Source organism: Temnothorax americanus, unplaced genomic scaffold (genome assembly GCF_048541705.1).
Source record: "Temnothorax americanus isolate GAGA-0224 unplaced genomic scaffold, ASM4854170v1 Scaffold30, whole genome shotgun sequence".
Lineage (NCBI taxonomy): Eukaryota > Metazoa > Arthropoda > Insecta > Hymenoptera > Formicidae > Temnothorax > Temnothorax americanus.
Window position 1 is genome coordinate 1873990 of NW_027509443.1, and position 26198 is coordinate 1900187.

At 35.2% G+C, this 26198-nt stretch overlaps 2 protein-coding genes across 3 annotated transcripts in view; one reads left to right on the top strand and one right to left on the bottom strand.

Annotated features, from left to right (window-relative positions):
• Mesr6 (misexpression suppressor of ras 6) overlaps nt 1-26198 on the top strand; it is a 637129-nt gene that overhangs the window by 345500 nt on the left and 265431 nt on the right. Inside the window, exon 4 of the mRNA XM_077412480.1 lies at nt 11186-11312. Coding sequence (XP_077268606.1) covers nt 11186-11312 — 127 coding nt within the window. The remainder of the gene's footprint in view (nt 1-11185; nt 11313-26198) is intronic.
• The window catches only part of LOC143900780 (uncharacterized), a 241725-nt gene continuing 217689 nt past the window's right edge, over nt 2163-26198 (bottom strand). For both annotated transcript variants that reach the window (XR_013257869.1, XM_077412490.1), the window contains one exon: nt 2163-2745. Coding sequence is in view for 1 of the 2 variants with exons in the window: in XM_077412490.1 (XP_077268616.1) it covers nt 2626-2745 (120 nt within the window). In the remaining variant the exon portion in view is untranslated. The remainder of the gene's footprint in view (nt 2746-26198) is intronic.

Consider the following 26198-nt stretch of genomic DNA (forward strand, 5'->3'; position numbering starts at 1 on the left):
GCCACGTTCATTATACTGTCCAACAGTCACGTTATCGTTACAAGATGCGCGTTTTTATCATTCGCGAGTTTTAACGTTGATTATCAAGTTGACGTGGGCTTACAACGCGCCCGTTTATCAATCGATTTATGTTATAATGCGAAATTATTATAAACATCGAGACGAGCGCATTACATTACGCCGTATCCCGACTTTTTCGTAGGTCGTAAAATAAAATAGAAAACTATGGTCCATGTATTCTGAACGCACTTTTTATCGATGAATGTTTGCGCATTTATTTCTGAGATGCTCTCACGTTGCATATACTATAGCCTCTTAAAAATATAATAAGTGCGCGCGTATTTATCGATAAAAGTACGTTCAGAATATATGGACCTATAATCTTGTGTCTATAAAGTTGAAGTTATACCCACAGATAATTACATCTAATTACGGATAGAATTATGCTAAGTAAATGCAGTCGTACGCATATCAAGTATACAGATAGTGGCAGTGAAATTGATAATAACAAGTGGTATATCCATTTAAAGATCATTAGAATAACACGTATTTACGAACGAAATTTAATTAGAGAGATATTAGGTGTTATTATTTACATAAGTTAATTGCGTGTAATTGTTAGATAACGTAAAAAGTATTTTTACGAAAAGAGATGAGAGTGCGCATTAATTTAAATCAATCAAAAGAGCACTTTTCAATTTTTAATCATGTTTCCACAATTAAATAACAATTCTACATCGCGTATGTTACACCAAATGAGACGCGGCACAAGAGTTTGTTCTTAAATAACAATTAATGATACTAACGATAGGAACTGCAGTTGAAATAAATAAGTGTTTATCGCGGTACAAAATCTCCATATGGCAGCTGCTGTTGCTTCGGCGTCGTGTCCGCACCGAAATTATAATCCCCGTTACGCGTCCTTCGATCTCCGATCGACGAATAAGAGGAGCAAGAAAAATGATTCCCTCTTAGCCCCGTATTATCATTAATCAGGTTACGGCGTAACGAACGTAACTTAAGAAGGTAGGAGGAGAGGCAAATTATCTGTATTCTCGGTTTGGCGTGCGAGCGCGCGCGCGCGCGGCTCATCTCGACGATACATCACGTACGATCCACCCCGTACGGCCAATGATGCAACCTGAAATGATCGATTGTTCGTGGAAGATCGAGAGCTTGACATTTTGCTTTACGCGTCTATCTCAGGGACCACCCGGTAGATACTCGAGGCGTGCGCGACTAGTATAATCACCTTTGTGTGCAACAGAGATACATACCTACGCACCCTCATTCTCTCTTCTCAGGGACACTCTTCGAGTACGGTAAAGTCGCGCGACATGTGTGTAGTACCGGTGAGCCTCGCACCAATTTCATCTGTATAGACACGACACGTAAAGCATCAAAAGGGAATAGTATTAAGCTGAATATTTATTACGACACGTATACAAACTGGCTCTATCAATCGTAGATATTTATCGCTATTATATTATACGTATAATCCGCGGGCGATTATGTTTCCGAATCGTTAGATAGTAGGGTGTAGCTTATTGACGCGCAATTTTCATATACCGCGCGATACAAACGAGTCCGATTCTTGTCCCGATAAACGGGCTTAACGGATTCGAAATAAACTCGTCGTACTCTCGTATAGGTAACGGCTAGGCTGAGTTTATTGTCGGGATTATCGAGCCAGCTTGTGACAGTGATGTGTCGTTTATACGTAACAGTAACTCATTGTTAGACAAGAGAATCGTGTGTCGCCGAGAGAAATTGATACGGAAACTTTCGCAATGATTTTGCGATATACGATCCTAAACCAGACGTGATTTATGATATAAGGGAGATAGGAAGAAAAGCATCTCCGCGTTTTTACGCCGCGGTTGCGGAACGATGAAACCTGATGCAAGACAATAAAAGCAAAACCATTAGAGTCGAGAGGAAAATTGTTTAATGATTTAGGGAACGACAAATTTTATTCGTTGTTCCTTAATTATTTTACTATATTTACAATTTCGAATTACAAAATTTTAAATTAACTTATTTTTGTACAGTGGTATATTATTATTTATAATAATCAAAAGCTCAAATTAATTCCAATTTGTCAAAATATATCATTTGCGAAGAGTCGCAAGGGGATATTATCTCATTCAATTAATATCTTCATAGTTTCTGATAAATATTTATACTTGTTAAAAATTTCACGACAATTGCTTGAATGGAATGTATTTTCGAGAAAAAGATTTCAATTCTTCGTTCTCTAAAAATAAGAAAAACATGTTCTTAACTGCCGTAGCATAAAGATGCGATTTGCTAATTCGCAAGTAATTGAAAATCATGCTGGTAGCAATATCTGTCAGTTAATGACCAATTAATTAGAGAGAGAATCCGCGCACGAAAAAGACCGATAAATTAGTTTCAACCATATCGTCGAGCGATTTCGCGCACTCGCGTGCTTAGATTAAGAGTCAGAAATTCGCCGTTTTATTTTCGCCTATACAGCACGACTCATCGCATGCGTGAAATCAGGGTGCGGCCGCATGGGGTTCCCTCCGTTTTTCTATCAGCCTCGCATTGTCCTCCTTCCTCGTACACATCGCATGGTCAATTTTGCACTTATTATTCATTCTACCTCTTCCGACCCTTATCTGACTTCGTCGAGTTTGCCTTTTTGCACTTTACCCTCTTTTCTATCCATCTGGCAAATTGATTCGGCAACACACGTGCGCGTAAGGCAAACAGGGCACTCTATAACAAAATTATATAACGAGGTAAACGAAAAACAAACTAGAAACGGACATTATAATCATTCGTAAAAAAAAATTAAAAGAGAGTACTCTATTATTGTGAACGATGCAATAGAATGTTTTAAATATGCAAATGAAAATCAACAATTTTAATAGATTATTTTATTAAATCAACCTCTATCAACCATAAAAAATTACACGATACAAACGAATACGCAATATTATTTTAAAAGATTTTAATAGACGTCCAAGTAATTCAATTCTCCTCTACGTCACTATATTTTAGCAATATTATTATTCTCATCGATTTATTATTAAGACATCTTTAACGATAATCATGATAAGCTCAAATGATTAGAAATCAAACACAAGTAGAAACTTGCACATTGTTTCCTCGTAGTTTTTAATTGTGTAAGTAGAAACTTGCATATTACTTCCTCATAGTTTCTAAGTGTGCAAGTTTTTATTTTATTCGAGGTATAATTATCGGTATTTATTTGTTTTGGCTTCCTCATAGAGGAAGCTTTGTTAGCAAAGGTTCTGATTTCACACTTAACTCTTTTGGGGACTGCGTAAATAATTATATACATTCACTAAAAAATACTAAAAATACTTGTCCACTTAAAAACTAAAACAATACTAATAATAATAATAATAATAACTAAGTAAGGCTCTATAATGTAAAAGAAAGACCTTAAACGGGCAATAAGAGCACAAGCGTGTCGTTAAAACGCTAAACTTTATTATCAACAGTCACAAATACCGAAATCAATTAACGAACGAACGTTTCGACCTTTCTTTGGGGTCCTCCTCAGCGTATATCATACATATAAAAACAATACTTTATCGATAAAAAAATCAGCCCGATATTATAAATATTTGAGATAGCGATTTATTTTTAATTCTATTATATTTTCCAGTCTTTTCTACCCCTATTTCATATATAATTGATTAAAATTTGGTTGATCAGATCAAGTTTTATAAAGCTTCTATGTATGTACGAATTCTTCGAAATTTCAAATGTGTGTAATACGAGATCTGATCAATCAAATTTTAATGAATTATATATGAAATAGGGATAGAAAAAACTGGAAAATATAATAAAATTAAAAATAAATCGCTATCTCAAATATTGAGAAAGCGGCAGCGTAAAACACATTTTTCAAAAAAAGGAAAATCTGCATAAAATCTATACCAGTAGACCGATTTCAATAAAATTTGAGGAGGACATACTTTCTATGATACTCTATTTGTGTGCAAAAATTCAAACTGGTATCTAAAAAATTGTAGAAGTAGATGCGTGTACAAAAATCCGTACACACACACACACACACACACACACACACACACACACACACATACATACATACTTCCGGACATTTTTTACTAATATGATTTTTTGACATTTTAGAACATTCTAAGCCTATTTCCATCAAAATCTCAAAAAAAAATTTTTTCACCATTACAAAGCTTCCTCTATGAGGAAGCAATATAATAATTAACGAAAGGGCACAGAGCCGCAACAAGATGATGTTTGCGTTAAATTATTTTTAATTTTAATAGATATCTTCCAACCATAATAACTCGCGCGCCGACTAATTGTCGCAGGCTTGCAACACAGCTGTGATTGGAGCAAAATCCCCTCCCTCCCCCTAATTAAATCATTTCGATTTAATTTTGATGCTACGCATCTAAGTAACTGTAAAGAAATTATTGCGAAACGAAAAATATATTATACCTCAGCCAGGGGGTTCGAAACCATCTTTAATGAATTTCGTGCCGCGGAGCGAGAGCGAAATTGAACGCGGTCGCGTAACCGAATTTTGTAACCGCCAATCAGGTTTGATCGCGCGTCGCGTGATGCCGCAGTTTCTTGACGCTGGCGCTGCCCATAGTGCCCGGTGATCGCTGCCAGGCGGGTGCGGTGCGGGGTGAAGAGGGTGGTGCACATTGCACACACCATACAAGGACAAGGAAAGGAGTCGTGGGTAGGCTGCGATGGCCGCGTTTATTACGTATTTTCGCGTCTCTTTACCCGTCCCGCGCGATTTCCGTGTTACGAACGAGTGTCGGGAGAGTGTGCCGGGAGCTGTGTCGAATCTAATAACGGATGATCATCTCGGTGTATCAATTAACTCGTGTATCAGCGCGTCTCTCGGTAATTCGTAATCCGGGCCCGTCCCGTCCCATCCCATTTCGTCGCGTCGGCGTCGGTTCGGCTGGTGCTGATGATGGGTTCGGCATTCGTTCGAAGATCTATTTCTCGACACGGGCCACGGGCCTCTCCGCGTCGTTTATTCGCCCAACGAACGTCCTGAATGCCATCTATAACGTATATCGAGTATCGAGGAGCAGCGAGATGAGTCTCGAGCGATCGGCGTGACATGACGCGTTAATCAATAAGGTAAATAAATCTCCTTTACCTATACGATATTCGCGCACTCATCGCCATGTTTGTCGTCGAAGCCACTTTTCTAAATTTTGCTCGCCAGTCGAGAGCGCATTTTGCAAATCGGACGAATTTGAGTGGTTCTCTTGACACGACGCGATAATTCGATCGTGGTTAATCGCGTCTTCATGCTATATACCGATATTGATCATATCCCGTTGAATCCGTTGGTTAACGTATATTTATCCAAAATAAAGATTTATACAATTAGGTTTTTTTTTTATATCAGTAACATGGAAAATTGAACTCGGCGGAATTATACCGATACACTGTTAAATTCGTAGTGTCAAATAATATTCAATTTGAGTCATTTTTAATCATTTCTATAGGGCGCCGTTACTCCTGTTCAATATGTCATTAATTTAACTAAAACAACGTTAATTCAACGAAATCTATGGAGTTAAAATAATACTGTTCCGCATGTTAAAATAATAAATTTCGATATGACAGTTAAAAAATAACAAAATGCTATCTAACTCAAGGTATTGGTTTTAATTTTATCCTTTAATATTTAACAGTGTATCAAACCTTGATCTAAAATAGGAAGATATGAATATTCTCTTTTTTATTTAGAATCACAGTTAAAATTTTTTAAAAATTAGAAAGTCAGTAATTTTTAAATGTGGTAGGAAATTTTTACAATTATTTCCAGAGAAATTACATAGGCGATAAAAAAATCTATCCCATTACAAAGCTTCTGTAAAAAATTGAACCCTATATAATAATATATAATTAGCTGCAGGCATATTCTATTTCTTCTGCAGTCGATTTCCGTCCATTTTATACATGAAAGACTTAAACGATGATATCGTAATTAAACGACGAGTAACATATTTATTTATCTGTGACATTTCGCGAGACTTCTTAATTCGATTAAGATATTCGTTTTGTGATTTATATAATTCCGATATCAACTTTTCGACATATTGGCAGATTTATCGTGTCCCAGCATAATTTTAATCCTCTCATATTGGTCGCGCTAAATACATGTCGCAAACGAGTAGTACCCGGATTTCTACATTCAATTCGTACACACTGTACACTCGATCGTCATACGTACCATATAAATAGCAGCTGCAGTCTGCTACGTAACTAATTGACAAGTTTAATGCCCTGGATAAAACATTAGGTTTTGTTTTTCGGATATCGTCGAGTGAGCAACCAAATCCAATCGCGTATAACGTTATTACTATTGTACGCTATTGTTACTGTGCGCTGTGCTTTCTTTCGTGATTAATAATTTGCATTATTAAAGACTTCCTCCACTTTTAGAACAATTTGCATGCCAATATAAAAAATAATTTTAATAGATTTTCATCACATTGCATATAAATATAAATGTGTGTACAGGGTGTTCCCTACGTGATGTCGAAAACTCCAGGAAGCGATTCCTTGGACAATTTTATAAAGAAAAAAGTTCCTATGATGAACATGGGGTCCGGGATGCTTCCCTGCAGAGTTATGGGGCTTCAAAGTTAAAGAAAAATAAAACTTTGAAGGCCCATAACTCTGCAAGGAAGCATTTCCGGACCCCATGTTTATTGAAACTTTTTTCTTTAAAAATTGTTTAAGAAATCGCTTCTTAGAGTTTTCGACATCACTTTAGAAAAGACCCTGTATACAAATAAGTACAGATACAAATACAAATGAGTATAGTACGTAATCTATTTTATTATTGTTATATAAGCAAAATGCAGTTAATTGAATTGTTGTTATTTTACAATTATATAGTTTCGGTAATGTAGAATTTATATTTATACATAATTAATGCTTAAGTCTATGAAAAAAATTGACGCAGTCAATAATGAGGGATCTCTCAAGACACTTATTTACTCTTTTCGATCTCTCTTTCAATTTTTTGAGCATATTGCTCATTATTGTTGCTTTTATTGATTAAGATATTCAAGAATACAAAAAAAATCTGTAATTATTTGTCATGTTGCTTTGGGGTCTGAGAAATCTGGTATGTTTTGTTAAGACTTAATCAAATTATCGATTCTTCGGCGACACGTGCTGGCCTAGCGAGTATGACTCGCTTCGTTGATGATAAAAGCATTTTTTGTGGCATTACCATAGGAAACCGAAATATGCTAACCGACACTAAATAAAATGCATGAAAATCTCCTGGAATAGCTGCCTCGTCGAATGTGCATAATTATTGTGTAAACGATCTAACCATCTAAATGCGTTAAAAATATAGTTTCTTCGGAATTTCTAGACACTTCTGTAAACATTTGTAAGATTTCTTTCAAGAGACACAGAAAATTTATGCCATTATGCCACCACAAACGAATTTATGTACAGAAATATATGTTGTTAGGGAAAAAAATGCTTAGAGATAAAATATCTTTTTATTTAATTACATTAAAAGATTCCATTCTGCTAAATAACATAATGTGTATGACAACATACGTACTTGCAAATGAGGAATAAACATGAACTGTGGTTCACTTGTTTCTATTTACCGTATATACTTTACATATGCTGTTTTTTCTCTTTTTATTAGTGTGTGGTTGATAATTAAATCGCTTTTCTATAGAAATAGCGCAATAATTTTTTAGAACGTTGCAATTATTTAAAAATGTATTAAAAAATAATTTTTGTTAAAAAGTATTTATTATTGCTAAATTCATCCGTCGTTTCATTATGCGGTAATTATGATTTGTATTGCGAAATCTCCTTGCCGTATAAACGTTACTTTCGAAATTTGCGAAGCGTAAAGGATCCGGGGAAGGCTACGAAAACAAGGTGACTCAACGACATCGTAGGCGTTTCGCGATTTTCTGCCAGTAAACGGCACTTTAATGACGTAGCTTGCGAAGAACTGATTCGCGGTAAGTATAACATTTAATGACTGTTTCGCGGTAAAGCCGTATACCAAGTCGGATATATACTTTCAGTAATCGACGAGATCAGATCTCGTTTTGGAAAGACGACTCTCAAGCAGCATTATTAAAGACTGAATATTAATGTGTTTTAAAAAATCGAAAACATTCAAAAGAAATTCTTAATGCGAAAAATGCGTCTAACAAAATATTCCTCCGTCTGTATACGTGGGTCTACAATGTTCGAGCCAAAATGATATCTCCTCGTAATTGTAAAACTTGCAAGCCTGCCAGAAAATATTTAATAAACGATGATTATCGAAATGACTATAATCATATTATAAATTCTCTCTCTCTCTCTCTCTCTCTCTCTCTCTCTCTCTCTCTCTCTCTCTCTCTTTCTCTTTCTCTCTCTCTCTTTCTCTCTCGCCTTCTTTTTACATTAATACAATATGATTTATTAAATAGATATATAGGTATATAGGGGTATATTATATATATTTAAAAATAAAGGTTTACTGATTCTTGTTTCAAGCCTTAAATTTCTCCTTTCAATGTCGCGAAAGCGCAAGCTGCAAGAATATTTGCACGCGTCGTTGCGCTTGTCCGCGCAAGCATACATATGTGGGCGATCGATCTATTCGGTGATCGACGGGTCTATGGATTACAGACATGATGTCTATTGCCTGCGTAAGCAACCAGTCGAGACCTACTCAAGATAAATCGTTAATTGTGCAGAACCGAGCCATTGATAGCACGTATGAGTTTTTTGATGCAATACTGGTTTCAGGGCTAATAAATTAATTTCTTTATTTTATTTCTATGAAATCAAATAAATCATGGTTGTAACGTTGGTGAATGTTGTCTGGTGTCTACGTTAAAATGTACAAATAGCGTTATTATGCTAAATATGTGTCCAAATATTATCAAAATGCTGCCTTTATTATTTTGCATATGTTAATATTAATTTGATCATACATTTATATTTGTTGGTATGTGTGTGTAATGTATAATAAATATATAATTTATGTATTTATATATTAAATTAAAATTATTAAAGTATTTTTTAATACATAGAAAGAAGCGAAAAGAAAATAAAGTAAATATCATAATGCTGAAATTAAAAAAAAAAAAACAACTTACACAAACACAAAAAACACGACTGTTATACGAACCTTGAAGTAGCTTCTTTTTCAGTCATTTTCTATCGAATACACAGTCATACAATTATAAATTAAAATGCATCATTAAAGTTTTATGTATAATTAAAAATCCAATCTCTCATATAACTATTACGACAGGACTATACATTTTTACGACTTTTTTTTCTTATTTCTGGTTTAACAAGACTTGCTCTTTATTCTGAGCTTGAGCTCTCTGAACGAAATCGTTTCCTTTAAAAAGTCTTGCAAAAATCTGAACATATACGATACTACTATAAAATAGTTATTACTGTTATTAGACGACTGGATGATCGTATCATGGCAATCTCCGGAGTCTTTCGATTACCCGCGTCCAATTAATTCGCGCATAAGCTTTATTAGAAAAACCAATATGAACCTTTTACGAATGAATAAGAAGCAAGTGTATTAGTTAATTCGCGTGAATCCACGCTTTCCGTATATAATACCTAGCGAAGCACACTCCGAGACCGCTTCTTACGACGAGCTTCCTCGCGTAAGGGATCTCCACGATGTTCCTTTTGCCGAGCCTCCGATCGTCTCCGGGTACACGAAGCCATTAATATTATTACCGAGCGAGAGCGTGTGGGTATCATTATCGCGGACGATGGAAAAAACGACGATCGAAAGGGACGCCGAGAAACAAGAAAGCGAGGAAGAAAGGGAGATGGAGGGAAAGACGAGGACAGCCAGAAGAGGAGGCATCATGTAAAGGTGGTGGTGGCGGTGGTATTCTCAAGTAAGAGCACCTTTATACCTCGACTTAGGAGGCTAGGCTCCTCGATTACGCGGGCATTCGAAATTTTCGAGGCTCTTCCGACACCGCTGGGAATCACCCTCGAAATTGATGTTGCCCGGCCACGCAATCTCGGGGCCGTTCAGACTGCTCGATTTTTCTCGCCTGCCTCGTACACATCCCTCTTTCTCTCCTCAACCATCTAAAGACAAGGAAGGAACATATTTATTATACTTGCCGTGACCCGGGAGCAGCGCACGGGATCCGTGCGTTCGTCGCCGCGAGTACTCGTACATGACGAAAAAAGTGCTGTATACCGCGTAAAGATTAATATCCTGCAAAAGAGAGACGGGAAGGAAATATTATTGGCCCCCGCGAGGTTCGGTGATTTATTGCGTTGTAGCCCACTTATTTGAAATGGAATAAATTCGCCACTCGTGTAAATCGTTGAAAGACAAATAAGCCGCGTCAATTATAGAAGATATATATTTTTCATATTTTATAGTATTACGTATACGCGCATTATACTATTCGCGGATACATGTAAATATTTAATAACGTGATCCCATTTTAAATTGTAAAAATCTTTCCAGTTTTATCAAAATAAACTTTTTTAGAAAGGTAGGTACAAGTACCTATCATCAATACATTTTATCGTCATATAACAGCTGCATAACGTTAATTTTTTTTAATTACCTAAAAGTGATTGAGCTTTTGGATGGTAAATGCTATATATGATACTGTTATATATTTTTCTACTTTTTATTTCTCTCGCTCGGTATTCGTCATCGAAGATTCTCAAGAATCCTCTTATGTACCGCGCAGCAATATAATTAAATCGAGATAATGCGGTTTATGATACACAGTACATGTACGGTTATATGTTGCGATTAAATCTTGATATTGAGATAATAGTTACGATAACCATAAATGTTGACCCAAACGTCATCATGGATTTTAATTTATTATTATTATTTATTATTATTTTTTCTCGCAAGAATATTAAAAATAAAAGTATATGAAAACATTCATATAATACTTATTATAATTTTAGCTTTTCCATAAAGATTAATATGTTATGAATATTTAATTAATATGAATATTAATAAGATGGATTTTATATATTTTACGCACTCTTGAAAGATAAATATATGTTTTACTAGACTGTAACTAATTTTATGAGTTTTTTTTTATCTAATTTAAATCTATCAAACGGAATAGATTATTGTAACGATATTTATTCTTTGCAGATTAACTTGTCCCGAACCATACTTCCTTAGCGAAGGTTTATACGCGACACCAGAAGAACTTGAAAATACTCGCGAGGTCACTCTGCAGGTGATGACCATCGGAACTTTCATCGAAGACGCGGCAAAGGTAAGTGTCTAAATTAGATAAACATTGGTTCTCTATGACGGATCACAAAGGTCTGTTAATCTTTTTTTACGCGATTTATCTTATTTCTTATAGTTTGTCTATAACAAATACTCTATAAACTAGGTATATCCCCAGTAGCAGAGTGACGTCAAATGACGCTTTAATGACGTCGTCTGATCGACGTCTAGAGACGTTTCTATAGACGTCAATTAGACGTCATCTTGCTACCTAGGATGCTTACCGAAAAAATACGAATGTTTTTGATTAAATAGGAGATTTTTATTAAAATTATTTTCTATTATAGAAAAAATAACGATAACATTTCCAAGTATTAACATTTGAAAAAGATATATGGAAAGTAAACGGTTTTTTGCATCAGTTTTGGGCTTGTTAATTCTTAAGATGCGCTTACGAATTTAAAGGACGTCTCATGATATTCGACGAGTATTAAAATCATCTTTTAATCAATAGAATTTGTACGATGTGCTAGTATTACAACTCGGATCGTCTACGTAATGTTTTTCATTTTTTCCTTGATTCGCGTAAGATTACGTGCTCAGAGACCCTTAAAATTCTTGTCGACCGACGGCTTCACGTCAGCCTTTTTTCACGCGCAGCTCAATATAAGCGGTAAATAGGTAAATAAATAAAAATACGACTAATTGCAAAGTGCACGCGGATGCTAGTCCTGCATCCGTCGACCTTTCTTATCTGACGTGGGTGTCGATTAAAATTACGTATAGCTATGCAGGCCCATACCGTGTCGGTATCGCACAGCGCTAGGGCTATCTCGTGGCTTTCTCCTCGGATCGCTAATTAAATGCAACGGCTAATTAGATAACTGATAAAAGGTTATGGCGAGCGGCACGATGTACTTTTGGTCCTCTCTCCGCGCGCGCGCGTTCTCTTTCACCACATCCGCGCACCACGTCCTTTTTGTCCCCTGTCCCGCAATCCGCCGAGTTCGTTCCGTTGAAATCTGAAACTCCGCTTGAATTCTATACGGTCGACGAGGTCCGGCGTGTGACCTTGAGACTTTGGAGGTTTCTCTCGGAATATTTTTGTGCGGAAGACAACTTACGTGGGCAAGGCAATCTCTCCGTTTAAAGTGTACCTTGCTTAATAACCAGATGTCTATTTAAATAGGCATCTGATTCTCTATGCGGATAAACAACACGTTACATATAAGTGTATTGTAGCGTAACGCGAGAGCAATATAAGCAATCAAAAGAGTAATGGAAAGTAATAAAAAAATACACACGTTACCTTGTACACTGCTGTTTAGGCACGTTCGAGAGAGGAATGATTTATTACGATAATAAATTTTATTTTGGTTTGGCGGTGCCGTTATTATTGCGGCGTGCGTTAGGGCACCTGAAACACTGATAATCGAGACAGACTTCCTCGAGAAAGTGTTCCCTCGCTGTTTATTCTGTCGCGATAACGAGTCTTGGAACTGGTTCGCATCCAGCTTCGTATATGCCTCATTACTTGGCCGAAGGGCTTGGTATTTTATTTACGCGTTTATACCCAGGTACAGTTATTATAATTGCTTGTCGCCCTTGCGTGATTTACGAGGGCTCGGATAAACACTCGCTCTTGAACGGTTACATCCTGCTCCTAATAGCTACCGCGTGGTGCCGCCTTACACCGGCCGTTACGCGACACTCCCAATAAACGGTGCAAAATCTACGTGTGTCTTTTGCTCTTGTAAATTTTGCAATATATTCTTAATGGCTGGAAGTGGTATTTTGTTACGTAACTTTACAGTACTTGATTTACATAAACCGGATGAATTTAGCTGAATAGATTAAAAGCTAACGCGTAATAATAGTAAATATCTTGCAAAGTCCGCGTCGAAATGTTTAACTTCTTTTTTAACGTTTTGCAACTTGTATTTCTACATTGCGTATCAAGATTCAGTGTTATTGGCATACCTATTTATGAGGTGTGAGAAGTTATGCCTCTTCTATTCTTCTCGTATTTCTCGGTTTAAGCGCAATTAGCGCATTTCTGTGAGCTTTACCAAGAAGCGTGTAAGAAGCATACATCAGGAGCGGATAAAGAAAATACAAGTTGCATAGTGGAGGAGAGTCAACTTCGGCGGACCCGCAGTGGCCTTCCGGGTACATTGAATAATGCATACCGCTCATCTGGGGGGCAACGTTGTTGCGCGAATATGGGGACACAACACGGAAGAAACTACCAATTGACATGTCGACAGTTTTACGGGCCAGCAAACTTTCATGCATCATATATTTCGAAATTGAAGAAAGCCACATGCGGGACACATATGGTTGCAGTAATGCGGCATTTTAATAAAAATCGCTAATTTCTTATTCAAAACACTGCAAAGAGAATTATAATAAAATCGTTCTGTGTTAGATAAAAAAATGCGTTTTTAAATGTAAAAAATCTTTTTATACTATATCATATAGAAATATTGACATTACATTTAATATGACATCTCCATAAAAAAAAACTTCACTTTATTTAACTCTGCAACCGTATATATGTTATGGAACTTTTTACTCTCTCTTAAATGTGTATTTTAAATCATATGAAAGAAAAAGAGAGAGTATTGTAGTATATGTGTCACACTATAGTAAGATGCACGTTCGCGGTGTTAATGTTTCTTACAGCCAATTTAAAAGAGATTTTTCCAAGAAAATGTTACTAAATCCACGTTCTATTGCGTTCAGGTGCGAGTAAATGTCTATTTTTATAAACGATCTATCCCAACTGTGTTACACGCACGCTTCTCGGTCGCGAAAGATGGTCGGTCAACTCCTAAGCACAGCAGCGAGCATAAATTATTCAGGCGATGTAGCAAAAACGATTAATTTTATTGGTCGACGTCCCGGATACGGCTCGTCTGTACCCGTCACCGTTGCTTTGTTGCAACGTCCTATATCCTATGCCCCGTGTTTCTCGATCATGTGCCAGCCAGACTAACACCTTATTAACGGCGGCGGTGGTTGCGCGAATGCCGGCCGCAGGATAGTTGCGCAAAGTTATCCGCGCGAGCGCGAGCGCTTTCAGTGCCGACCAGCTAATATTATCTTACATGTTGAAAATTAATCCGCGAGGTCTATTATGCGACGTGAAATTTATCATTGAACTAACTCGGAACAAGCGACAATTTAAGTATTCTCTTTGCGAACGATACCAGAATTAACATTTTGTTACGGTTCGATCATAATTTCAATGACATAGTTTAGCCGATTTCGAAAGAATAAGTAGAAGGGACATTATTTATAATGGTGTTACGTTCAACACTCTGTTACTGTTGTTATTATTATTATTATTATTATTAACCATGATATTAAATTTCTCTCTTGGCCTGGTTTAATTTGCAATTCGTATCTTTTAATTGATATCTCACGCCATAAAATTGATTCATGGTATTAATATTAATATTTTGAGTAGTTATTTGCAAGTCAAAACAGTTGTGCTATATAGTTTTAGAAATTTATTTTGTAACCGTGTTTTTACGTGAAATATAAAAATTCGATGGACTTGCCTTTTTCAAATTCGAACGGCTCACATAGTTTAGCAACATGTTTCAGTAGTGAAAGATGACGTGATCTTTTTGGGTTATATTACAAGGAGAAATTGACACCACAGAAAATATACCGACCATGGTTTTTATGTCTTTCATTTTGAAGACGCGGATGATGGCGACTCACCTTTCCCAATCCGGGTTTGCCGTTCAATTCTTTTCATTCCTAAAAAAAACCGCTCGGCCACACACCATAGATAGCTTTAGCAACGTCCACGGTATCTCGATGATTTCCCGGTAACCGTGAGGTCGACACTTATATCAGGACATGTTTGGACGATGAGAAAACTGCGAACACAGACACAGAAAAGGAATTTCGCGGCAAAAGACCTTGAGCATTTAAGTTTATGCGTACACCTGCATGCACGTACCACGATTCTTTCGTCCACAGACAGATCGCATTATATTCTGTACCTGAATAGAAAAAGCGTCTATATACTCTCGTGTTTCTAACATTTGTATTATTTGTGTATTTAGATTTAGCCGTTGGAACATGAATGTTATGCTTTCTACATTTTTTTCGTTAAATATATGTTTGAAAGATTTGAATTACATTGCTATATGCTCATAATAGTCTTAACCAGCTATACTATTAAGAGCTCAAAATTAAAAAGTTTTTGACACTTTGTATATAATATTGCTATTTATATATATGTACATAAAATTTAGAATTTTGACTTACCTACAGTTTTTAAATACTTAATGGAAAATCTATAGAATTATTTTTTTTAGTATAAGGACCGGTGAACGTCCTTAATGTTACAATATATTTATGATAAATTTTATCAAAAATATTTTCTTTTCTATACGTTAAGAGTTTTAAATATAAAACCATCATACAGAATATAAAATAAACAGCAACAATCGCAATCTGTGTCATTTGGTTTTGACAGTCATATAAGTTATGATAATATTCAGAAATACTAAATGCATCTTAAAATGAATTATCTATTCTGATAAATATTTTATACACATTTTATATAGCCATCATTTTCTTATTTTTTCATGTGATATCAATTTTTCCATTTTATTATAATCTAAAAGATGATGCACCGAATTAACATTTTCAGTATAACAATCATTCAAATGTTATAATATTTTTCTTTATCGGACATTTTCCGTGATGAATTATTGAATAAATCACGTTGCGTTGCAATAAACAATTTAGTTACTATTATCTTGAAAGTCGCCGCACGTGCATATGTATTTGTTTGTTACAGATATAACGATAGAAAAATAATCTATTATCTGCCACACTATTTTTGTTTGTTTTTTTTTCTTGTATTGCATAAACAGTGTTATAGATATTGACATCTATGACGCGACACCACGTGAGTCTTGAATAAGTGTCGGAACAATGAGCATGAATGAGCCGGTTATTAGACATCAGGTATTCGGTTACTACGGTCTCGAAGAACCATAGGTCAGCACTACTGTCGGCATTGTCAGCGATTTCAACTGAAGTTACCAAATGGACAGACATGCTGACACCATTGCTGAATCATGTCGAGCATAGTTCAGTCGAATGGTAGTCACCGATCATAAATCAGTTTAGATCTTATGTCTTCGCCTCGTAAAATATTCAATAATAACCCAGCGTTTTTTTTTCGACTGGCAAAAATAAATTTCTCTGCTTAACATGCACCATTTCCTGAGAACCGGTTGAGACTTTCTATCGAATCACACCCGTTACTATTTATAAACGTCGATCTTAAATACGTAAATATAAATGACTGTGTATTTTTAATGCACGGAAATTTTTCATTGAATCTCAGATTCTCTGCACGGAGAGAATTTTCTCTAAAAATTTATCCTGAAATCATGGTAGTTGTGGGACAACATGTACTTCCAAGAATTTTATATGGGCTATTCTGATTAATATCTACCATAATAAAAAATATTAATATCTATTACATTAAAATATAAAGTATGTTTGATTAATTTTACTAAAATATATCTAGGAAATTTTAATAATTTTTCAAAATTTACCAATCTGCTTGGTAATTTTTATCAAGTTGTTTGTAAAATGTCTTCTGTATATATTTTAAAAATTCCTTGGTTGCCAAGTTGTCTCAAGTTTGTAGTGAATTTATAATAAGAGTAAAATTTTACAAAAAATTCTCTCCGTACTCCGTATGCATTTGTATCGCTAAATTATTGTTCAACGTAGAACGTCATATAAATTGATTTTGTAGAAAATAGTCGTGCTTCACTACAATAAAAGAACATCGAAAACAAGATTTTTTAATTAAAATATGCGGCATAATAAGAATAAAATTTGATTCGCAATATCAAATTTTATAAATATAAAATTAAATTGGTTAATAATTAATTGCTGATTATCTGAACATTTCATATCTAGTATTTGTATAACTGATAGATGAATTGATCACTTTAAAGAGAGGCTGAAATGGATAATATATTAAGGATAACGAATAACTACCGTAAGGATAACAAGTCGTTACTTACTGATGACAAATTGTCACTTATTTAGCAAAAATTATTTGTATATATTTTTATTTTATTATAATCTTTTAATTATATAGACGGATAAACATTTTACATAAATGATATATATACTGAGATATATCTGACGATTTGCATGTCGATTTCGTTTCTATTGCTTGATTTCTCGAGCGGATTGATATAACATTTAATTGCTTGATGTCAGTATACTAATTAGATATTGTGCCATAGTAAACGACATTATAATTTATTGTACTAATCAAGATTTCTCGGTGAATACACCGTCGTATTTTCAATACTTTACGACAGTCTTGCCGCAATCATGGCGCAACGCCACACATAGCGCGTACAAAATATTTCTCCAGAGATATGCGTGTGTCCGTAAACGAATATTTTAACGTAATGATGGGATCCATGACAATATTATTCTCTTTACATTGCCTTATAGAGATTATAAAAATGCCTTAATTTCTTCCACGTATGTTTATATACGAATAGAATGATAACCGCATTCCAATAATTAATATAATTAATGTAATTGATCTATAGTATATATACTAACAGAAAAACGGTTTTTATTTTTTATTTGTTTAAAACAACATTACTTAGGGAAAACGACTGAACGAAATCTATTAAAAATTTTAGCAGTAAAGGCAGTTTATTCTCTCGTAGCTATACTTCGTTAATAATACTTCCGATAATTAATATTAATTATTCTTGTTTATTTATTAGAAATGGTATACATTAAAAACATCTATACGAAAGATAGATAATTCTCAACCAGTTTTAAATATCAGAGCTTATAAGATATTTTTCCGTCAATGTGAATAAAGATTCGTACTCATTATACCGTAATTACAAGAAGGCTACGTCGCGCATCCTCGTGGCATTCGCGATCAATTCCTTTTTGATGGGAGCTGAATAGTTCTCGTTGAAATTTATTCACGACTTAGCTAAGCAATCTGCGACAATAGACGTGACAACGATGCGAATTGCGTTCTTGCGCTGCGAGCGTATTTGTCAGTGACATTTCGAACGATTCATCATGACTGCCAATTCGATTACATCAACATGCAGCGGTAACTGCTGTCGACGCAGAAGATCTAATAAATGACAAGATGTAGGCGTGTTTTCGACGCTGATGACGATAATCTTGACGGTATGGTGAAAGATCGCAGTGCAGTTGATTACGCGGCCGTTACCCATCAAGACCGATCAAAGGATCACTTTAATGTTAGCCCGAGCGTCACGCAATGATTCCGCGCTTTATACATATAATTTCATGGGCCTTTTCATATTTATCCTTGCGGAAATGCAATGTCGTAATCAATTTATTTATGTGACCGTATAACTTTTTGCCATTAGTGTCGTTGTAATAAAAGCCTGGGTTACCGCTCAATCAATGTACGATGACTAAACAATCAGAATTGTCACGAATATCATTTAATATATATCTCAGATCTATAGGAATATAACTTTTTTAAAGATTAAGGATTTTAGGAGCTGATTTTATGAAAATATGGATCTTTGAATCCTATGACTCTTTAATTCTTTCTCTCTCTTACAGTAAGAACACATTTAATAAGAATACATTTTTATGAACTGTTGCATTAATAACTTTGATGCTTCTAGCTTTTTTAGATTTAAGTTCTTTAACTGGATAAAAAATTTTGGGTTATATATATGCAAGAAGATAAATACCTGCAATTTCAATTAAGGCTTAGAGCTTATCCGCGGGGAAATATTTCTCCCGGCCTATCGTGCGAGGAAATACTCTCCAATTACGATATCTCCTTTCACATCCACCTGCGGATTCGCGGATAGCCCGCGCGAGTCGTAAGCTACGTATACGCATATGCATGCGGCGTGGCGGCGACATGAGGGAGCCATTACCAGAGCGTATGTCCGGCTTAATTGTACGGCAGGAATGTGTGCAGCCGCGCGGTCACACAATGGGCTGCTCTTCGATATTTATAAGGGGTCAGTCTGTGATATACGCCACGTCGTGATAAGTATGAACGGTCTGCCAGACGTGTGTCGTGATAGAGCATACTTAAAGCCGAGCGTTATACGATGAAACCGATGGGCGATGCTATGCCGTGAACACTGCAAGGATATATCTATAGAAGATGACCCTAATGATGGACATCCTCCTACATTATATTCTTAATTTTGAAAATTTGTTATTCCTCATATTCATATCAAATAACAATATAATTATTAGTAACTTTTTTATCATACATCTTGATGCTATAACATACGAACTATTTAATATATCATTTTTAATTTTTATTGTCAAATTGCAATTGTTTAAAAGAAAATATATTGTCTTAATATTTATTTATAATTACCTTGGCACATCATTCTTGCAACTTTTAAGAATTGCAAAAGGCGTTGCGCTGCAATGTTATGTTTCGTGTGAATTAATGAATAAAATATGCGAACTAATGAGAGATTACATTTATCATTTTAATTTACATTTTATAGCGTTTTTCACTGGGAGAACTAGTGCGCACTGAGTGCGCACTCGTCATGGGCAACGTGTTTCACTGGGCATTTCGGTGCGCATGAAAACGGTGCGTGCTGTTTCACTGGAAAGTCTAGTGCCGAGTTTTCGCACTTTAGTGCAAGAATTCGGCACGAGCTCTGAGAGACGGTGCCAGTTTAGTGCAATATGGCTGGGCGGGATGCACGATTAATATTTGAGCTGTTAGATTTGCTTTCATCATCATCATCATCTAGCAGTGATGAAGATAATTTTTTACAAGAAAAAAATCCGCGAAAAATTCCAAAGATTGCAAACTTTCTTCAGGTAGTACATAACCTTACGGATAAGGATGTAAGCATACATATATGTACATTTTATTATCTTTATAGATTATTATTGTATTATTATTGTATTATTATGTAAAACAATAATATGTTTTGTATAAATTAGTATCAATATTACAAATAATTATATTATTATAGTTTAAAAGTCATTTTCGCGTTACACGAACAACAGCAAGATAATAGAGATGTATGCACATTCTGGATTCTATCCATCTGATCGGAGCAAAGGAGGTAGCGAACCTACCACTCCAGAATTGGATATTTTGTCATTTTCACAAATTCTTTGTAAATTATCATTGATGTCCGATAACTTTAAAACTCATGAATCATGGATCTTTCTTGGAATTTCAGTAAAGACATCAATCAATCTTTTTCGTGCATCACATATATCCTGTAATGTAATTGCAGGAATATCGTGCCTATTATATATGTATATATATATATATATATATATATATAGCATGTATGTCAATAATTATTAACACTAATTTAAGAATTAGGCGAGTAAAGTATATATAAATTAAAATTATTTATAAAGATATATAAATTTTTAGGTTGCTGGTTTTCCTAATGTGATTGGTTGTGTCGATGGGACGTCGATTAAAGTTCGAACACCAGCACATAAAATAAAGTCCACTTACGTAAATAGGCACGATATTCCTGCAATTACATTACAGGGTATATGTGATGCTCGAAAAAGATTCATTGATGTCTTCACTGGGATTCCAGGAAAGATCCATGATTCCCGAGTTTTAAAGTTATCGGACATCAATGATAATTTACAAAAAATTTGTGAAGGGAAATTTCATATATTGGGAGATGCGGCATACCCTATAAGGGAATGGCTAATGATTCCCTATAGGGATTATGGAAATCTGTCCGATAAACAAAAAAAATTTAATAAGGAGTTTTGTGCAACACGAGTACTGATAAAGCTTTCCATATTCAGAGCGACAAATATGCACAGAACTGCACTGAGATGTTTAGCTGGAAGCGCAAGAAATTCGCACTTTCAGTGCACTCGGACAGTGCCATCTGAACTCAACGAGTTTTCGGTGCGCACTCAGTGCTATCCAGTGAAAAACGCTATTAGTTTCTTGACGAATTTGAACCCAATTTATATATTGTTTCTATAAAACTGGAGACGGTGTTATGTTATACAAGTTCTCTAACTGGAGTTATAGTCCCCCAAGAATCTGCTTCCTCTCGCTTGTCGATAAAGCTTGTTGAACCTCCTTTTGTATCAACTAAATTCACAGTTATCAACGTACGTTCGTAGACGTATCGATAACTATGGGCCAAAGCCAAAGCACATATGCGACGACAGTTGTAGTCGTGGACGTAAGTAACGCATAAGCTTTAGCGTATCCTGATGATTTGTCAAGTCGAGGACTACGACCGTCGTATATCGCTACGCCATGTTTTACGTGTACATTAAACATAACCGTTCCACATTCGAGTAAGTTTCTTGTCTGCAACTACGTAACGTAGCGTCGTTGTCGTCGTTGTCATCACCGTCGTCGTTGTCGTCGTCGGCGTCGTCGTCGTCGTCGTCGTCGTCGTCATCTCGTAGAAGGCGTTTTACGATTTCGTGTTCGCCGTTCAACTCGGGTCAAAGTTCAAATCGAGGCGGACGAGATAGCAACGGCGACGTCGATAAATCGCCGCGGTGAACCGCGATAAACGTTCGTGGCTCCCTCCTCGGCTTCTCCGTGTTTCTCTTCTTTTTCCTCAGTATCGCACACGTACAGACCACAGATTTGGTAAACAAATTATTCTCAATGCAAAAGTCCTTTCAAGGCTTCCATGGGAAACGGGCGATTATGCTCTAGTAGACGCTCGTTTAAACTGCGGTCTGCAGAGATAATGATTTCGCGAGATAATGCAAGCCGACGAGAAATAAGACTCGCAATTTAGACGATTGCGGTGAGCGATTTGTATGAAACACATTGTATATTGTAAAATGATGCTGACGTCGTCCGAATAGAGGTTACACATGAAATGTTATTACATATTTTATGAAGGACTATTATTAGTTTTTTTTAAGCATTAATAATATGAATAATACGTAATTACATAAAATATCTCATTTTGAAATTTTAAAAGATTAATCAAAGACCAGAACATATATAGTTTGTTTTTAAACTACTGTTTTTGTTGTTACCAAGCAATTAATATTAATTACTTGGCGATAATGAAGACAGAAGACATAGCTCTCAAAGGGTCTCAAGTAACTGATACACACACGAATTGTGCCAATCTGTTTTTACTCTCAAACCACTCCTCACCTCCACCATATCCTACTTCCATTTTATCCCTCACATATCACCTGCCACCCCCTTTTTCATATATACGGATATAATCAAATTGATAAAGCCAGTAAATAGACCTTTTTAAACCCTATACAACTTTTATCTGAAATTTTTTTTATAAAACTTACATTTTTCGAAATATTTTGCCGTTCCGGAATTTTTTATATACCCTATATTCGCCTAATTTTTTCAATTTTGTTCCAATACGTTTCGTTATTATACTGAGGAATATGAAAAAAGCAGCATAGGCGAAAAATGTTTTATCGTTATTATACTTTTTACCGAACTTAAAAAGCTATAAACAACGATATGTGACACTCACATGAATGAAAACACGAGGTTTTAACAAAGGCGCCCTATACGGTATATTGTTACACAGAGATCTATTCGCGGTTTTTAGTTTTTGTTTTTGTTTTACTGTTTCTTTATATAGCATCTTGTTTATCCGGCTTCTCTTCTCTTTAGTGCAAATATAGCGTAGCTTTTTAGTTGTCTATTCTAATAGGAATATACAAAAAGTTTCATCAATTAAAAACAATTTAAGATAATCAAACAAGAAAGAGACAGAAATGTATTGCTAATTTTAAAAAATAATAGTAAATCTCCGAAATATCTGTTTGATATAATTATTATAGAGAAAGAAAGTTAAATATACTTTCCATCATAAATTTATCTTGATAAATTAAGATTAGCATTCGTGCGAATTATAATCTTATTTCGTTAAACGTAAAAGAGATGAATTATATTTATTACTGTAATTTTATTAACCACTCTATTATTCATAATATGACTTCTTGATAACCGCTTGATAAAGGTTTTATCCCATGGCTATCCCGCAGCGCGAGAGAAAGGCCGACATTTAAGAAAGGGAACTCGGCAAATGTGGTACGCTCGTGGATTACGAGGGCGAATGCAAATGGATTAATATATCACGCGGGGCAGTTATGCTGGGTGTACCAGTAATTCTCGCGGAAAGCCTATGAAAGATCGGTTCCTTTCGGCGCTCTTTCTAACGAGCGGAAATTTCCCGAAGTGGGTGCTAACAGTATCGTTTCTTCCGTGGCGTGCGGCTTTCACGCGAATGTGAAAACGAGCGTATGCGGACTCGCATACGCGGCGTTCATACACACACGCGCGCATCACGCACACCAGCACGCGGACCAGCACGAGAAACGCGGATGTGCGGAAGGCGGCGTGACATATTTTCCGCTCTTTCGCCTCCGTGAATTTAACGCGCTCTCGACTCCCCACCTATAGCTCGGTGCCGACCCCGCGCGAAAATGACTTTATCATTCATGAGATGCAAAATGCATTAGGAAGTCTGGAAAAATACCGAGCAATTAGCCGTAAATCAAAATCGCGCTACCGAGTACTTGTACTTAATGCCACCTGTCTGCGATTTACACACGGCTGTAGCGCCGGCGTTTCGGTGGAATTTACGGTACCCCGAAGTTTTGCGCGCGAAGAAACGTTCGACGTTTACTTTTCGCGGGCGCGCGTTTGCTGAAATTAATCGACATGAATATCGTTATACGAATAAAAACAGCTGAGAAAATTTTCCGAGTTGAGTGATTTAGCACCCGCTAAGTATTCCACTCATTATACATAAATATTAATTAATTTAAAATTATGTTATAAAATGACAGTGAAGATGAACTAACCGACGTTTAACATACTAAGTTAGAATACTTTGTTTCTTTCAAAAGATCTTAGTTTTCGTAGATATATGAGCGATTAAAAGTTTAAATAGTATAACGAAAAGAATTTTTAAAAACTTTTACGGTTATTTCAAAGATTAAATAGATTGGTGTTGGACTGCTCGAAAGTCTGGTTTCTACTATTTAATATTGAAATTAAATTTATTTACTGTTACAAAACGAAGTTATCGTATTAATGCCGTTTTAAACCAACCCGAGAACTCATGCATATATAAGACAGTGTTTTATGGATTATTTATGTATAATAGATGCTCGTGAGCGCGAGTAACACGTTGTCGGTAATTATAAATATTTTTCTTAGCGGGCATCAGGGGTGATAAGATCTGAGATTTTGCATCAGCATCGGCAAGTGCGCATCTATTTAAAGATTCTTTCGAATCTGAGATTAGACGCATGAACATCGTCTTTTGTGTATGTGTGCAAATATAATCGATCCGATATGACACGACACGACGCGATGCGATGCGATGCAATGCAATGCAGCGAAAAAATGCCAACAATTGTGTTGCTACGACAAGATCAGCTTTCCGTGACCAAATCCAACCGGACACATCAGAGTAAACAGGAAACACTCGACTACCCATAAATGCTTATCGATGCACTGGATATATTTCTGCGCGACACGTTCAATTTTTCGCTACAACACTTCGTTATGTGTGTGTGTGGTCAATCGCGCGAAGATACCTGTTGTAACTGTAATGCAAAGTGTAAATAATTACAACTATTTTCATTTGCGTTGAATATTTGTTGTGATAAAGGCTGCGTTTCGATATTCACTGCTAGTACTGAAAATCTATAGTGCATGTGACGTAAACTGGCAATAAATATTAAAAAACGCAGTCATAATCATACATATATATATGAGATAATATATTTTAAAAATGTAATATATGTATCCTTAGTTATTAAATTAAATTGGAATAAATCTTTGTTACTTATAAATTTAAAAATATAAAGTAAAAACTTGGACTTGTATAAATAAATTTGATACACTGTTGGAAAATTTTTGTAGGTTTGTTAAAAGAGGTTCTTGTTAAAATTTTTGTGTAAAATAATCAACACCTACATGTGTAGATTTAACATATGCCTGCTATGTTAATTAAACTTAACAAATTTAAAATGTAAAATTATTAAAGTAATTTAAAAAATATGTTAAAGTAACACGATTTGAACGTATTTATTAAATATGTTAAAATTTACACAGAAAAAGAGTGTTGATTTTACTCTATAACAGAAGTGGAAATAAAAATTTACAGGAAAAGAGTGTTGATTTTATCTTACAATCTTAACTTTAACATAAAACTTATGTTAATTGTACACATAATTAACCTCAAATTACGATCAGAATTACATTTCTTTTCTGTTAAAATATTTTAACATAGTATCGGTGTTACTATTTAACACATCCATTATTATGTTAAATTAACACAAAAATTTGAGTGGACCGTTTGGGACATGCGCGATTTATGTTATATTTAACCCAAATTTTCCAACAGTGTATGTATGTACGCAGCATATAATATATGTATATTTATAAATTTAAACTTATTTATAAATTTATTTATTAGAGGAAAGTCTCCTATTATGAGACAGAATCCTAATATGAGATATGTTAAGCTAAAAGGCCCTATATAGGTCCCATCTGTTGATCCCACTATGAAAAAACTCCGCCATCTCATATTAGGATTCTATCTCTCATAATAGGGGACTTTCCTAAATATTTTTAAAAGAATCAATGGTACATGTAATTATTTTGACTACCATTATTTATACCTAAAATAAAAAAATAATATCAATAGAAATTTAAATATGTTAAGTCAAAACAGAAATGTTTATCATTAATCAATGATAATAATTTAATAATATATAATTATAATTAAATTAACTTATATAAGCATTATAAGTACTTTTAATTCGCATAATAATAATTGAATGATATTTTATAAATATTTTCTATCTATCAAATGACTTATAGGAAAAATTGTCTCTCTCTTAA